Source organism: Mustela nivalis, assembly GCF_964662115.1.
Source record: "Mustela nivalis genome assembly, chromosome: 2".
In the NCBI taxonomy this organism is placed as follows: Eukaryota; Metazoa; Chordata; class Mammalia; order Carnivora; family Mustelidae; genus Mustela; species Mustela nivalis.
Genome location: NC_139021.1, coordinates 42,973,597 through 42,990,566, shown reverse-complemented (window position 1 = coordinate 42,990,566; position 16,970 = coordinate 42,973,597). Strand labels below are relative to the sequence as shown.

General features: G+C 40.8%; 1 protein-coding gene across 1 annotated transcript in view; it reads right to left on the bottom strand.

Annotated features, from left to right (window-relative positions):
* The window catches only part of RUNX1T1 (RUNX1 partner transcriptional co-repressor 1), a 130,213-nt gene that overhangs the window by 31,081 nt on the left and 82,162 nt on the right, over positions 1-16,970 (bottom strand). Inside the window, 3 exon segments of the mRNA XM_082719647.1 lie at positions 323-408; positions 5,162-5,412; positions 16,206-16,387. Coding sequence (XP_082575773.1) covers positions 323-408; positions 5,162-5,412; positions 16,206-16,387 — 519 coding nt within the window.

Sequence of the window (16,970 nt, the reverse complement as noted above, 5' to 3'; positions counted from 1 at the left end):
AGAGATTTCGGCTGAAGGCACACAGCCAAGTTCCCAATACTAATCCCATTAGTGTATAAACCAAATGACCCGTTTGCAATAAAACAGGAACCCACGGATCTGGCTTGGAGGACTCCTTTCCACGACCTCACACTTCTCTTACGTCAGTGCCTTTGATATTAATGTAAAATCAAATCCTGCATGTATTGCAAATATTCCTACTCATTACTTTCTTCAAGGATAGCACCCTCAAAGCAACCCCACCCATTTCTCTTTTATCATAGAAACCCACTCCAGTTGTTTTGGAAACATATTTTAACCTAAATGATTACCGATATCTTACATGGTCAAGATGTTTCCATTCCTCTGCCCATTCTCTGTCTGTTAGTCTGTGATCAATCATTTCTTCTTGACGTGTGCCATGCAACCCTACGAACATAGAGAAGAAGGCTGAATCACCCTACAGTGTTCGGGACATAATCCATACGCACACAGGCACTTAGCAAAGACTAAACTAAATGATGTGAAAATGTATTTGATTTTTTAATGGAGACGTAAGTCATACTCACATTCGCAATTACCTAATGGGCTCTTCAAAGAATGATAAAACGTTAAAACTAGGAAGAACGTTGCAGGTCATATGGTCGGAACCCTTCATGTAGGAAGAACAGGGAGTAAAGTGACACCAAGCACTGAGTCAGTTATCCATATCATGTTCCCAAATTGAAAATATAAATATATACTAACTCTTAATAAATATGAGAAACCACAACGAGACATTAAGTGGTTTCAAAGTGCAGCTTTCTAGCATTAAAAATAAAGACAGCATAAATCACTTTACATGGTAGGTATATGCTTTTCTAAAATGAGCATGGTAAAAATTTTCCCCATTTCAGCACAGGCAAATGAACACAACTCTACTGTGTATACCTCCATGATGAAACTAGGCCATGAAGAGAGGGCTTGCAAAATATGAAAGCAATGTATACTCATTTGGTTTACTAAAAAAAAATTTTTTTTAAAGAAATAAACTGGACATCACTTAGGAGAAAATGCAACATACCAGATGTAATTTTGGACAAAAATCTTTTTTTTTTTAAAAAGATTTTATTTATTTCGAGAGAGAGGGAGAGATCGCATGTGTGCAAATGCGGGGAGGGGCAAAGGGAGAGGGAGGGAGAGAATACCAAGCAGACTCCCTGCTGAGCACAGAACCTGACCCCAGGCTCGATCTCACAACCATGAGATCATGACCTAAGCCAAAATCAAGAGTTGGCTGCTTAACTGTCTGAGCCACCCCTGCACTTAGCTTTGGACAGATAATCTTAAATCCAATCCAAGAAACCAAAAACCCCAATTTGTAATCTATAGAGTTAAGTATTAATGCTCTTCAGCATCACAATTAAGGTACAACACAAAAAGGTAATGTGGAAGTGCTTACCAACCGAGCAACAACAGCCATGACCAACAACAGCCATGACCGTGGGTAGTGAGGTAGGATGCTCATCAAGATAGAAAACAAACGTGTCTCCCTGAGAGGACAGGGTGGGAGGCTATGAGCAGAGACACCCAGATTGTAGTGCTCCTCTTACAAATTCTTAGTTTCCACTACAAAAGAAAGGCATTGAACTATGGCAATATTTTCTACTTTAAATGATTAAAACCCCTTTTTAGTTACGGGTTACTAACCGTTACTCTGAATAGCAAATTAAGTCTGACATGGTGTGGGCTTCTAGGCACCTAGGTAGGCTCCTTCTCAAGAGGGCATCATGTGGGAGTTAGAGGACAATGAGACTTCTGAGATACTGAATTGCACTTTCTGTGGAAGCAGAGTGGTTAGAAGTCCCTCTTTTACCTGATATAGAGAAATAAAGATGATGAGTCACATGACTCTTCTTAACCAACCATGAAATGCAATTTAATTTATAGCCGATGGAGACACACACACACAGTGTTTTCTCAGATTAAATAAAAAGCTAAATATAAATCACTTCACATCATTCTTGTCTAATTAGAACATGTTCAGAGATACATTTTTAAAGTTAAAATGGTCAATGCCACCTATTGGTAAAAAAGTAAAATTGCAAATATGTGTTAATAATTTGCATAATAGAAAAGACATTGGGGGAAAAGAATATTTAGTTATTACTCTGTCTGTTGTGACTATTTCAAGTTGAAATGTTTGCAAATATGTAATTTTTGTTGACTTATTTGTTGCTTATGTTTTAGGAAATAAAAACACTACCACTGAAATGAGTCATCACAGAAAACAACCAGAGAGTGATGAAGATATAAATATGGCATTGACTTTCATATGGAGGCATCTTACTATTTGGTTTTGAGGACCAAGAACTTTAGAGGTCTCGAAAGTTTCAGGAGCACCTGGGTGGCTAAGTCAGTTGAGCATCTGACTCTCGATTTCAGCTCAGGTCATGATCTAAGGGTCATGTGATTGAGCCCTGCATCAAGCTTCATGCTCAGTGTGGAGTTTATTTGGGATTGTATCTCTCCATCTGCTCCCAACCCCCACTCACATGCTCTCTCTAAATAAATATTTTTTTTAAAAAGTTTCAAAAATTCAGCAGATCTAAGTCAACAATGATATAAGCTCTAACGCCAGGAGGAATATTAATGAACCATAGGATGCCTATGGATAATGAGATTCCAACATTTGTGGAATACTGCTAAGTTTCAACTCGTTAAAAAAAAAAAAAAAGGTACATTAGAAACATGTTTGAGCCCAAGTACTTGGTAAGAAAATATATAATTTGCTGCTTCTGAACTCTGAAAGTCATCTGTTAGAAAGAATCAAATCTCTAAAAAGGAAAAACTAAATCAACTCAAAATCTTACATTTATTAATTTCTATTTCAGATACTTCAATATTCATCACCACACAATTTTCATTTATATTCATAATACCAAAGGGATATACTAGGGGGAAAGTAACTCATAATCATTAAAGAGCACATTTCCATTTGTGGGCAATTTAACAATAATGTTGAATACTAACTGGTTCTTACAGTTTAGAAGATTTTAGCTAACTAGACTAAAACTCTGAAGTTTATTTATAAACTAATGCTGTTTGTAAAGGTATTTTATTAAAGGACTCTAGTGAGTGTATGTCTCTACATAATAGGCATTTATAAGTCATACTAGACTAAGTATACATTTATGACAATTTTTATATTCTCAAAATGGCAGCCTAATGTAATACCACCATTTGTTACTCATACATCAAGATTTTATTTTACACTAACACACACTAAACTGGGCCAGACTTTAGGGATGGTTAAGTAGTTGCACATATTTATAGAGATTAGCACTATTAGTTTTATAAGCTAATATAATTAAAAGGTAAGAACGTGGTCTGAAGAAAAATCATATAAAACCAGTGGGTACAGATATAACTCATAAAGGGATATTTTACATTACCAGATGAAAACATAATCATTGCACAGAAGCCTAATTACTTCTTTGCTGATTACTTTATAGTGCACTGGAACTAATATTTTATAAAATAGCATTTGCTGCCTAACAAAGAGGCCACTTCCCAGCACCTACAAGAGCAGGATACCTTGAATTCATCTTACAATGACCTGGTGAGTCCACTTCTACTTGGAAAATGAGCAATCATGCTTTGGGGGCCTAACGTCATAAAAAAATGGCAAGCCCTTGACTTGACAGAATGAGGTTGTAACCACATTTGGTTTGGGGGTGGGGGCGTCAAAATATTGATCCAGGCTGAAAATTACATAACCACTTTTTAGAGCTCTTCAGAAATCGTACCTGGGAGAACATTAGACAGACTGGTTATTAAGAAAGCACAAATTATATGCTTAGTCATTTGTCCGGCACAATATAGAAAGGTAGCAAAGGCCGTTGTGGGAAGCAGAACTACTTTTTGACTGTCTCACAACCAGGGCCTCAATCATGGCCCCTCCCCTCACCCTGAGCCTCCTTTCCGACTTTCTGAACATTTGGGGGGTTACATGGAAAAAAGGCAAAAAGATCCAAATACAGCAGCCCTGTTTGCTAGCAACTGTAGTGAAAGCTTACATAAACTTCTACTCATCACACTACCTCTGTCTCTGGCTAAAAACAATGTGCCTGCTACCCGAGCACTGCGGCTGTTCCCAGAGTTCTGCATCCCCAGCCCCGTGTTCTCGTTTTCCACTTAGGCTTTCTTCCCTGCTCTTTCCACCACCCTGCCCACCAACTCTACCAGCCAGGCAAGTTCAGCAGCAATTAGCTGACTAATGAAGTCCTGCTGGTAAGTGGAGTGGACACAGGAGATGGAGAAAGAAGAAAGGATTGACGGTTGCTCTCAGTTTATGAATAGCTCGAGTTGCTAAAATCAAGAATTACAAGAGCCTGGAACAGTGCTCTGATGCTCTCCCCTGACCCCTGATCTCAGGGTATCCAATCTTACCTTATTCACTTTCCCTCTTATTTTGCATGGCAGACACTTGTTCTTTATAAGGCCATGTCTCCTAAATGCTTCCCTCTTCAACAGTTTTATGTAAAGAACGAATGAACACAGGCAAATGGATCACATGTTTCCCTAAACTCATTCTTTCTTTGGCACTTTGATCTATGACACAAAACTGTCAATATTAAATTTAATCACTGTCACTTGCAGGTGAAGAAAGTACCAAACCAATCCTCAAAGAACATCTGTTGCTTTAAGCCCGAGACAGCGTGCCTCTCGTGTTTTTCAAATACAGAGTACCGCGAAGACTGGAAAAACCAAACTGAACCCTAAGACTGTCTGAAATAAAAGTACGATGAAAGAAAAGGAACACCTTAACATTTTTAAAAATGTTTGTGGCAGACAGGCTGCGTATGAAATCTCTAATGTTAAAAAAAAATAATAACCTGAAAATTCACTTTGCATTTGTCGAGGACTTTATATTAATTTAGGTGCCTCTTTCCAAAAAAAAAAAAAAAAAAAAAAAATAGGCTGCTGTCCTAAAGACCGTAAGTAATTAAGAGAGAGAAAGCACAGCTGTTAAAAAACATACTCATACTAACCAACTGTTCTCATAAAGGAGACGACATAGAGAGAAGAGAATTTTTACCCCTATCACACAGATTTCAAGCCTCAAGTTCAGTTGAGAAGTAATGACGGGAGTCTTCAAGCATCCAATGCCATAAGAAGTGAACAGATTCTTCAAGCTTACCCATAGGTCTGTTTCTGTCCCTGAGGTCCCTGTGGCTGGGGTGTCGATAGGAGTCCCTGTAGTGGTGGGCAATGGCCATATCATCCAAACGGTAATGCTGAGGTGGAGGTGGGGTGGGGTGAGGCAGGCCATTGGGCTGGTAGGATAAGCCGTTATTTGGACTGTACCGCTGGCCTGGGCTAATAGTGCATGGTCGCTTGCTTGGATGTTCTGAGTGCAAAGGCTCTCTGTCAAAGCCATTTTCTTTGGTTCTAAAGGGGGAAGAAAAAGTTTCATCATGTTATTCAGAAGCCAGCATAGTTCAGACACTCACATTTGAACTTACAATATAAACAGAGTATTTATTTATTGGCCAGAAACTTCCTAAACTTGGCTTCCCAGAAGACCTGTGGGAATTCACTGGAACCCGTGCTGAAGCCTAAGTCATCGCAAGACCGCACACATGAGAAAATGGGCTCACGCCTCACCAAGCTGGCAGATATCTTTCTGGTTGTAGCTCGCATGTGTGATGAGGTCACAACTAAGAGTACTCATACTTTATTACTGAAGTAAGAGTAATCTTACTTAATCTCCCTCCCTAGCTAGCATATTTATTAAAAAACAAAACAAACAATAAAGAAAAAAAGTACTTGATTTCAAACAAATTATCCTAAAACTAAATGGTGTTTGGTGAAGATTCATGAAAGTGTTTGGTATGGCATTCCTCTCTTGATGAATTCTGAAGGAATTCCTATTCCATTTATCCAACCCGGCATCTGATTTTCATGTTGGAGAACATCTAAGTGCTAGCTGTGTGGTCCCATACAATAGCTACATGCGGCCATTTAAATTTAAATGGAAGCTAATGTAAATTCAGTTTAAACCTGGCTCTTCATGGGGAGTAGCCACATCTCAGGTACTCACCATCACAACCTGTGGCTATGGCATTGGACTGCACATATACGGTGCATTTCCATCATCACAGAAAGTTCTATGGAAAGGGCTGATCACGCTGAGCTAACACAAGGAAGCAACGCAACGTCTGGGACTCGGACACTGCCTTCCCCAGCAGCCATTAAGAGCTACCTGGAAGTCAGCCCCCTTAAAGTGGAGAAGGCTTGCCCAGGGAGCCTCTGTGACCTTCCTCAGGTGTCTGGGCAGGATGGGCACACCCTGACTGCATTTCATGATGGGATACACAGAGCTTTAAGCTTGGCTTTCAGAAGGAATATGGTATATGAATGAGGCCCTGATAACTAATCACTGCTCCTACATTCTTACACAGAAATGGGGCTAAAGAAGTATTTGGGGGCTGGATAGAAACTTACTCAATATATTCTTAGAAACTAACTCAATATATTCAGGAAAATAGGAACCAATCACATCCCAACTTTGACCGAAATCACAGCTCCTACGCTATTTCCTTTGTATTTGGCTCTCCTCACAAGACTAGCACTCTAACCTTAGACCAGTGATAATATCTACTTTCCCAGGAAACGTCTCCATGAGAAACTCTACCAAGTCACAGTTGCTGCAGACTTCCACTTGCCTTTTTTATTTTAAGTTGGTAACAATAGCATAGAGGTCTTTTAAGACACTTTTCCTAGTTTCTTAAGTAGAGTCTAGGATATGCTCTCTGATAAACACCAGAGGCATCTGCATGGAAACTAACTCAACAGAGATATGGAGATTAGAACATTAAGACTCTGCCATGAACCACCCGTACATCCCTTTAGGGTAGAGCCCCAGTGACAATGTATACACACCAGATGGAGAAGGATAGAGGACGTAGAGACAGAAGGCCCAAGCACACAAAGAACTAAGAGAAGCTCTGCAGAGTTGAAATGTGAAATAATATATGGCCACTACCTGCTGAAGAGAGAGGCACAGTACTAGCGACAGGAACTGAGCCAACGCTGGAAATGGCAGCAGGGCATGGTCCCCGCGAGACTAGCAGCCAGAAGTCAATGCTGCTTCCATCCAAGTAGGTGTCTGATACATATGGGCTCCATACATCTTGATCACTGATATCAGACTAAACGCCCAGTGTACCTCAGACACTACCTGAATACACTGTTGAAAATAATTTTTAAAAGTGAAAGGGAACAATCTAGCCACCAATTTATCTTCTAAGAGTAAATTTGACATTCTAATCTTTATTTTTATATCCTGTATATTTCTGAATAAAACATCTCAACATTCAATGCACATCACCAGCATAAATCAGTTGATAAATACTGAAGACTATTAGTAGCTATGAACATAATGCTGACACAGCACCTACCTTACCGGCAGGGTGGTGTAGTGGAAAGAGCACTGGACTGGGAATCAAGAGACCTGAGATCTAGTCCTGGCTCTTCCACGACTAGCTGTGTGACCTTGGGCAAGCCACTTAACCTCTCTGGACCTCAGTGTGCTCATCTGTAAAATGAAAGGGTTGGACTAGATCAGTGGTTTTCAAACTGTGCCATCTGAAGTGCTTTTACAGGATTCTGCAGGCAATGAAGAATTTTTTTCCCCCAAACATCAAAGACTTGAAGGACAAGAGGAACCCACTGAATTTTCTGTTTTGCAAGTTGGGGTTCAACCTAAGGTTTCACTTTAAAGGACCAGATCTGTTGCTAAAACCAAGTTTGAAAACCACTGGACTAGATGATTGCTGAGGTCCCTCCTAGTTTGAAAACTCTGCGATTGAATTATTCTGTATTAACATCCAAATGGCCTAGTTAGGACATCATGGTTATAATCGAAACACACAGGCTGAACGCTTCGCTGGCCAAATTCTGTCAAAGTCAACCACTTTAGCCAACAGAGAATGCCTCTGTTCTTTGCTTTGAACAATTATTTGTAGCGTGTGTGTGTGTGTGTTTGTGTGTGTGTGCGCACGCACACACGCAGAAATAGAAAATATCCTCTAAATATCTTATAGCAGCCCCTGTTGCATTTCTAAATATGCAAACATCTCTGACCCAGCTGTCAGACCACCTTGACTTACTGGTTTTGCCTCTCTTTGTTCAATAACAGCAACATACAACATTGGAAGAATTCTTGTAATTTTCAAAGTGGCTGGATATATGTTACTTACCTTCACCCTCATATCCGCTGTCTGATCAGTGTTATTACTTCAGTGACCCATTATTATGAAATAAGAGGGTTTTTTCCCCCTAAAACAAGGACAGTAATATCCCCAAGCAGGGCGAGGTCCCGAGTGGGTCCTGTCATTTCTATCAGGACCCTGCTGTTCTATCACTCTGCTAGCTATGGAAACAACAAAGCTCAACACCTCACAAAGGTAGTTATATTTTAACAGCAAAGCATTAAAACATTCACGGCTCATAGAAACAAAGCTATGAAAGGTCTCCTTGGTGCTTCCACAAATCACCCATGTCTGGTTATAGGGCCAACCCTATTCAAAGGAGTTATGTCCAGAAAGGTAACTAAAACATCTTAATTGCTATTTGTCTGTCTTCTTCTTAAAAAATACCAACAACTATCTACACCTCATTTACTTGAACAAATTCTAAATTAGCTCTTTTAATGTTGCCCTTTCAAAGCGTATCCGGCTGAACGAACAAATTGTCCCATCACTTTTCATTGTCCCGTACCAGCATACTCTTGAAATAACTCAAATTCTAGTGGGAAGTCCGTCATGTCTCAGAGATTTCTGAAAGGCATTTTGTTTGTTTTTTAAATCAGCCTGAGAATATTCTCTCTCCCTACCAAGAGAAATTTTCTGAACATAACCCAACCACATCAACATTTAGATCCCAATCACTTCTCAGGAATCTGAAGGCCTTTAATAATAAAGGGCCACTCAGGACTCAGCTGTGTGACCTCAGGAAGGTTAACCTCTGGCTTCAGTTTCCTGCCCAGTAAAATGGGATGAATGGGAAATAATAAACGTTAAAACAAACAAAACAAAACTTTAGAGAGAACCTAAGTTACATTTTATCCCACCTCAGGCTGTTTCCCCGCACCCCCAGCTCCTCAATAATGGAGGCTATGCTACAGCTTTCTTTTCCGAATCAAGTCCTGCCAAGGGTCCCTTAAGCATCTGTAGCACAGTGCCCTTTGCCCATCTTGGCCTGTTCACGCCTCTGTGCTCTTGACCAGAGTCTCAGCCAAAGCCAGAGCTAAGATGCCAGCAGACTCCCACAGTAAAAAGACACATAGATTTATTCTTGTACTTTAGAAGTCTAGATTTAAATCTCATTTTAATGTAGTAGCTTGATGTTTAAAAAGCCCAAGGACATTAATGATTTGATAGTAAGCACACCTTCCTTCCCTTTTCTAACACATGAGATTCGTTGAGGTTTCCACAGACTAACTGGACACTGAATCAAAAGGGGGGCTAACATCATTCTTGACATTCTTTTGTCAGCAAAAGGTCTCTTCAGGAATCATTAGGAAGCAGGGAAGTTTAGATAAAAATTTAACATGCCACCTTTCCACTGATGTTGAGTAAGGCATCTGAAATTAAATGTATTACAAATTACCCCGCTTCCTTCAAATGAAATTAGAACCTAATTCGTCATGACACCCCAGAGGGGTTTCACACTTTTTGCTCTCTCCCTGGAGGAAGTGGGATATGTAGACGGGGAAGTACAGAGAGCTGAATGACACAGGACCATCATCGCTGGGCCATATGGAAAGAAATGCCTTCAATCCCTCCATGGCTGACGCAGCACATGCTAATAATCCCTTCAGGTGCGAGTAAGATGCAGGCGGTGTTTGCCACTCCACACACACAGCCACAACACCTGGGCCTTCAAGAATTACAACAGGCAGGTTCAGAGAGCCATCTGAGTCTTCCCTCCCATGTTTCCCAAAGCTTGCCACCTGCTCAACTTGCTACTGGCTGTCCCCACGCATTTTCTGATTTCTGGCCACTGCAAGGTTCTCCATTCTCCTGCTCCTGCTATCTACAACTGTGCTTTCCCTTTCTAACCTGTTATCTATAAATTCCAACTGGAACCCTCCAGTTTTTTCTGGTCAGTGAGCCAATCATGGCATTCTGTTCCTGGGCCACGCATGGCTAATTTCATTGTTGTGGGTATTTCAGAGATACATCTTTTAAAACAATAGAAAGCAAGATAGTCATCAAGAAAGCAAACAAGCAAGACTCTTGAGAGAGAGACCATTTGGTATACTACTGAAAATGACTGCATTAAATGCTTAACTTTATTTGTTCAAGTAGGATTGTTGGCATTGCTGTGTGGGGTGTGTGTGTGGGGTGTGTGTGTGTGGGGGGTGTTTTGCTTTGTTTTGGTTCAGACACCCAGTATGTGTAATACATTGCCCTAAACTTTCCTGGGAATAAAGGATGCCCAAGATACAATCCACGATGCCCCAAAACCCTCTCCATAAGATAATCATTTAGTACTAGACTTAAATTCTTTTTGGAAGAGTGCTGGCAAGAAATCTTCACTATAAACACAATTTAATTAGAGATGTAAGGTTTCTATACATTCATGAAGGACCAGAATTTGGCACATTGCATAAAAACAGTACAAAAGTGGATCGGGACACTAGAAGGAGTAAAGATCACTCCACAATGGGCGCTCAAGAGAGCAGGGCTGTGGAGCTGGCTTCAAGTTTGGGCCCTGCTAATTGCTGGCCGTATGAACTTAAGACAGTTTAACTGCTATGCGCCTCAGTGTTTTCATCCACAAAGGACGATGACTGTCTCAGAGCTACTAAGGACCATCTGAAAAAACCCACATGAAGAGCCTAGCCTGTATTTGGCATTCGACAACATAATCAAATCAGTTTGTTTTCAAGGTGGGGCATTCAGCGGCTGGTGGTTTAAGAGTCATTATTATAAGATCACAGACACTCGAGTCAGAGAATGAGGGGTCAGAATCCCACCCGTGTGCCTCTTAGAAGCCACGTGACCTCAGACACATTCTCCAGCCTGCCTCTATACAATAGGCCTGGTAGAAAATAAAGCGCTAGGTATACAGCAGGCTCCCCTTATCTGTGGTTTCACTGTTCCCAGCTCCACTTTCCTAGGCAACCTCAGTCCAGGAACAGATGACCCTCTTCCTCACATAGAGTCTGCAGGCTGGCAGCAAGCAGCCTAACGTGACACCACACCACCAACGTCATTCACGTCACTTCATCTCATCACACAGGCATTTTATCATCCCACATCATCACAAGAAAAGTGAGTGCAGTACAAGAAGGTACTTTGAGAGAGACCTATCTTTTTTTACAGAACATTGTTATAACTGCTCTATTTTATTTTTGTTGTTAAGAACATGATGCCTCATTTATAAATTAAACTTTATCACAGGTATGTATATATAGGAGGAAACACAGTATATATAAGGTTTGGTACTATTTGTGGTTTTAAGGCACCCACTGGGGGTCTTGGAACCAATGTATGCCCCACAGATAGGGGGGAGGAATTACTATATATTATGTCAGTTACTTAGCATGAGGCTTGGCACATCTTAAGTGCTCAGTAAAATAGTAACTACTTTAAATATTTATAATTGGGAAGATTTCATTCAAATAGCAGATACTACCTGAGTTAGCCTACAGAGTATGAGTAGAATGATGACATACAAGAACCAAGGCACTGAGCAGAAACCATCAGTTAGAAAACAAACGAAAGCATGAAGAGTATTCAGCAGGAGGCCAGACCCTAGGGGAGCAGCAAGAAATAAGACTAGCCAAGTTCACATGGAAGTTGGTGTGGAGAGGCCAAAATGTCCTCTACAACCAGGCAAGTCTGATCATGTAAATGCAACTGAATGCTATTTCACTAGAATACTTCATGATTGATCTGACTATATAAAAAAGTCATTTCTACAGGAATGATTACTCACTTTGTGCAACCAAAAACTGCGTAAAAGATGCAAAACGAAACAAGAGTATTACATAAATTCCCTACATTTTGTCACAGAAAACTGAATGCAGTAGACAATACAAATCTAATTCTGATTGGCATAGTCAATTAATCCTATAATTTGTTGTAAAGTGTATCTACTTTTTCTTTTTAGAAAGACAAAAATATTGAAACCTCATTTATGTTACAGAAACGGAAAAATGGGCCTCGCAGTTTCAGCAGCTGTGTGCTGTGACAACCAATCTTATATATTCAACCACACAGTTTCAAAACGACTGCCTTCTGACCCTCTAACCTTCAATGTTTTTTAACTTACTAAACCAGGAAACCTGGCTGACTGTGGATCCTCCGTCATTAAAAAGATCTATAAGCCCCCAGAATATTATACTATTGCATTTACCCACTTGAGCAATTATGCAGCAGAAATAAATGAAGGAAAGTAAGGGGGAAAAAACCCCTCCAGTTTCTAGTTGAGCTTTCCTTATTTAAACTGCACATCAAAACATATTTTGTGCAACTGCAAGATTTCAGGTCTGTAAACATGCTGGTTTTACCCCTAAGAAGCTTCGTGACTTTAAGCAAGTTTGTTGGGCCATAATTTCTTCAAGCACTGGCCTGGTAGATCCATAAGATCCCTCCCAGCTGACGAGCTTCAGAATTCTAAAGGTCAAACAAGTCTTTTCAGAAAATAGTATTTAATTCTCGAGGGAGGAGGAAATACATATTAATGCAACTGTGTGGCCTACCTAATAAAGTTTAGATGTGTTAAGCTGAGAGCGATTTAGAGCATAGTTCTATTAAAATGATGATAAATGAGAAGAGGATTAATATTTCACATCGATCATTTGAAACAGTAAGGGGTAGAGGTAGAAACAGTGTTACCCATACAAACCCAAAGATCATGCAGTTTCATTTCTTAAACAAGGAAGATTCTCTAAGTCAGAAAAGCAGCATTAACAGATGCAAACATATTAAAGATGAATTTTAACAAAAAGCTGCAGGATCAAAGCTGTGAGAAAAGACAGACAGCAATGATGATTAACACGAGTGTTTTCACCTTCATAATTCCTACGCATTTTGTAGTCTCTAAAGAATGCAGCCTTCTCTAATTGCTCCTTCCCTCCTCACCCATGTGAAAGTGTGAGTGTCTCCACGACAGTCATGGCAAAAAGTTTTAAAGAGTGCTCTTAGCTTCTAGTCTTATCTTTGAAAGCGGTCACTTCATTTAATCAGCACCAGGAAGGTTCCTATCCCCTTTGTCACCTTCTCCCAACACAGAATGACAAAATCAAGGTCTACTATAACCAATCAACTCTTAAATATAAGCAAAGAGTAGAAATCGGAATTTTCTATTTACTTTCCTTAGTATCTTAGGAAAAAATAACGTGATTTTAAAATCAAAATTATCTTTTTCTAAATTGAGTTCTATAGTATTCTACCACAGACCTACAAATTTGGCATAGTTCTTCAGAAACTCACCCTGGAGATATTTTAAAAAGAAAGTGGAATAAATTTTACTCTTTCTTACAGGGGAAAAAAAAAAAAAAAGATTCCATAGATTTCCCTCAGAGTCTTCATTTCTCTGTAAATAACAATAATGTTTAAAAAAAGAAGGAACGGAAGCAGTGGCAATCATATTTAAGGATTAGAAGGAAGTTAAACTTGTCACAACCCCTCCCAGAAACGTATGATGACTGTTTCGTAGGGTAGATAGGCAATCGTCACAGAATTTAAGCCCCCAAAGTTGTAAACAAAATATAGAGCGCTCTTTTGTTCATGACATGTCATGAACAAATTACCAAAATGTGTTTTCTCCTCAGGTGTCAGTTTTTCCCTCTTTTAGTGACTGATGGTTCCCAGTGTTATTACAGAAACAGATTGATCTTTTTAATGAGCCAGTTTAATAGACTCCAAAATCTCACCGTGGCTGCTCATCCATGTCAGACCATATGTACCAACAAAACATTCAGTAAAACAAAAAAAGCTCTGCTGTCAGACAGCTCCATACTCTATAAAATTTCATATAGTAGATCTGGATATACAGATAAATAACCAGAGGAGAGGAAAATGCATATGCAAACAAGATGCAGAAAATATATGCAAAAAAGTACTGTAGAGACCCATATTTTCTTGGCTCTGATCATATTCCCACAAGATATCAATGTATTTACACAACATATTCTCATTACCCGTCCTCCTAAGGAAAGGAAATCCATTTGCCATCCTTCCATTAAAACACACACTTCAGGGTTCCACTTGAAAAAAGAATGTTCCAGTCAAAGAGCAACTGTGTGAATTCTGGCCTCCAGCAACTAACTGCCTCTGAATAACTGAAGGGCTTTTTAAAGAAAGTTCCACCTGATCAAACGCAAATGTGCATGCACACGCAGCTACAGATCCCCAGAACAAAAATGCTGATTATCCATGGAATCTACACGAAGTTTCCGTATTCAGCCTTAGTACGCTGCTGAGGGCTCGCCACAGCATCGTCCAAGCAAAGCCTGCAGGCACAACACCTTCAAATACAAAACACTGGGAAAGGAGATCAGTGGGGAAGTGCCTGGGCTACAGAGAAGGGAATGAAACTGTTGGGTCTGCTACTGAGCAGTTGGGGTTTCTAGAACACTTCCAATTTTGCCTGTAGGATTATCTTCACATTTATCACAGCTATCCAGAGCTTTTCCTGGTACCCCATCCTCTGCTCAAATAAATGTTTTCTTCCCAACTGTCCATCCAGTCTCTAATTCTTTTACCTTATCCTTGAAAAATGGAGCTGCAACACCTCCATATGTGCACACAGTACAGGAGTTCCTGCAGGGTACGGGGGTTAGCAGCAGACAGGAAGGCACGTGTGAATCATCTATCCTAGGGCCGCTTCTTGGTTTTCAGTATCACGTGGACATGCCACTCGGACACCTGGATTAAGCGGTTGCTTTTCAAAGCTAAAGCACTAAATGCTTAAATATGACGAAGGAAAAATGGTTTGCAAAAAGGAGAAAGCAGCCCTGTTGGCAGGTCGTGTTTGGAGGCAGGTCTATAGTATGTCAGAAGTAAACTAATGTTTAACCTTTTGCTTTTGGATTTTAAACTATCAAAATGTCCTATGTTGAAAGGGAAAAAAATGCAGAGACTGTAGCATAAAAACTGCTTAACAGAGGATTATGTAATAACTGTATGTAAACTGGCTGGCTTTTAATAACATTCTGATTTGCAAAGCAGCTAATACATTTAAGGGTAGCTAAGTCGGTCACAGATAGATGTCTCTGAGTAGCTCCAAGGATCATAAGCTCCCATGAATCTGGAATGTGATTGTGCCAGAATGTTAACCTCTCAAAGGCTGTTTCACTCATGCCTGATGAAATGCAGACACAGGGTGGATAAGTAGAGAAAGGAAACAAAGCATAGGGCAAACACGTTTCTGAACACGGTTTCATTTCAATACAGTTCCATATTTTCACAAATATGATGCAAGATGCTGCTCATGAGACTTTATATTCCTATATTAGAAAATATTTGCAAATGAGAATGAGGCACGCAAAAAAATTATTTTAATAGGTACATGGGAAATTTCACGGCATACACCTTATTCAACAACTACTTTGTAGGGCTGAATGGAGAAGGGGCTTTCGTTTACGGTTCTCGGAATTCTCAGTTCTGAGAGCAGTGTGCCTGCTGGAATGAATACTGCCTGATAAATTGTTCAACAAAGGTGCCATCTACTAGTTCTCTGACTTAATGCTAATCTTCACTCAGCCCGTCTAGCTTCCCAGAAGTTTTCTCTCAACTCCTCTAAACCCCAATTCAATAGCTACTGCATTGCATTCACTGAGCAACCCACAAAGGCCAGCTTTCCAAACCGTCCTGTTCTGAGGAAACTTGGAAGGGTGAACTTCCTCACACGGGAAGGGCAAAATACCTGGTTGGGTTGAATTCTGTAATAAGTGAGAATTTTCATCTTGACTGTGTTTCTAACAACCATGGGTGGCACTGAGCCCACCCGGATGTTATTCACCCCTTTTCCTTTACTAATACGACGGCCAAGATGAACCTGCACAACAGCCTGACTGACACGGTCTCGGTGACCTCCCAGGCCAGCGTGAGCGACCCGACGGCCTCTGGGGCAGCTCGCTCAGCACTTCAAAAGCAACAGGCCTTCGAAGCACAGATGGGAGGAAAAGGCCACGGTGGGTCCAGGGCCCTCCTCCCTCTCACCTGTCTGGAGTTCGCCTCTTCCCGTTTTCGTTCACATCGAGAAGCAGCTCTGAGGAGTCAACAGGTGAGGTGGTGCTGGCGTCCAGAAGCAGCTGTTCATGCTGGGCGAGGTACTGGGCAGGGTTCTGTTTGGCCAGCCTTGCGCAGTGGAGGAGCTCGCGCTGCAGCAGGGGCAAGTTGGCCTGTGGGGGCATGACAGGAATGAGAGGTGGACCCGAAGGCTCCTGAAAACCTGTGGACCCGGTCCGCTTTTCAACCACTGGCAGAGCGCATGACCCAGCTCAGTGAGAATGTCAGTCATCGACTCAGAAGCCTGAGTCCCAGGCACAATCCCCAGGACTGGGCTACGGCGTTTGCCTCGCCCTGCACCTGGATTGCCCCAGCTGTGAGGTGTCTGTCCTCTGTGGGCCACCTCAACAACCATCTTGCCTCAGTGCCCGTTGACCATCATGGGAGTGGCACTTCGTTACTTTTAAAGTCCCTTCATATTTAAACATAATGGGATCAAAAACGCAGGGCATCAGATTCCAACTCCACCCATGGGCAACTTTTGCTGTCCACAAGGAAGAGGGAAGGCCTGAGAAATACGTACACAGTTCGATTAACCTCAAGGTGAGCTCCCTACGACATTCAAAACTATCTAGTGACTTAGCCAGGCAAAAACAGGTTAATCCCATGAAATATCTTTGCTCAACTATTAATTTTTCAAAGGAAAAAATATAGAGATGAACATAAAGACGGTTTCTAATAATCATCAGATTTATA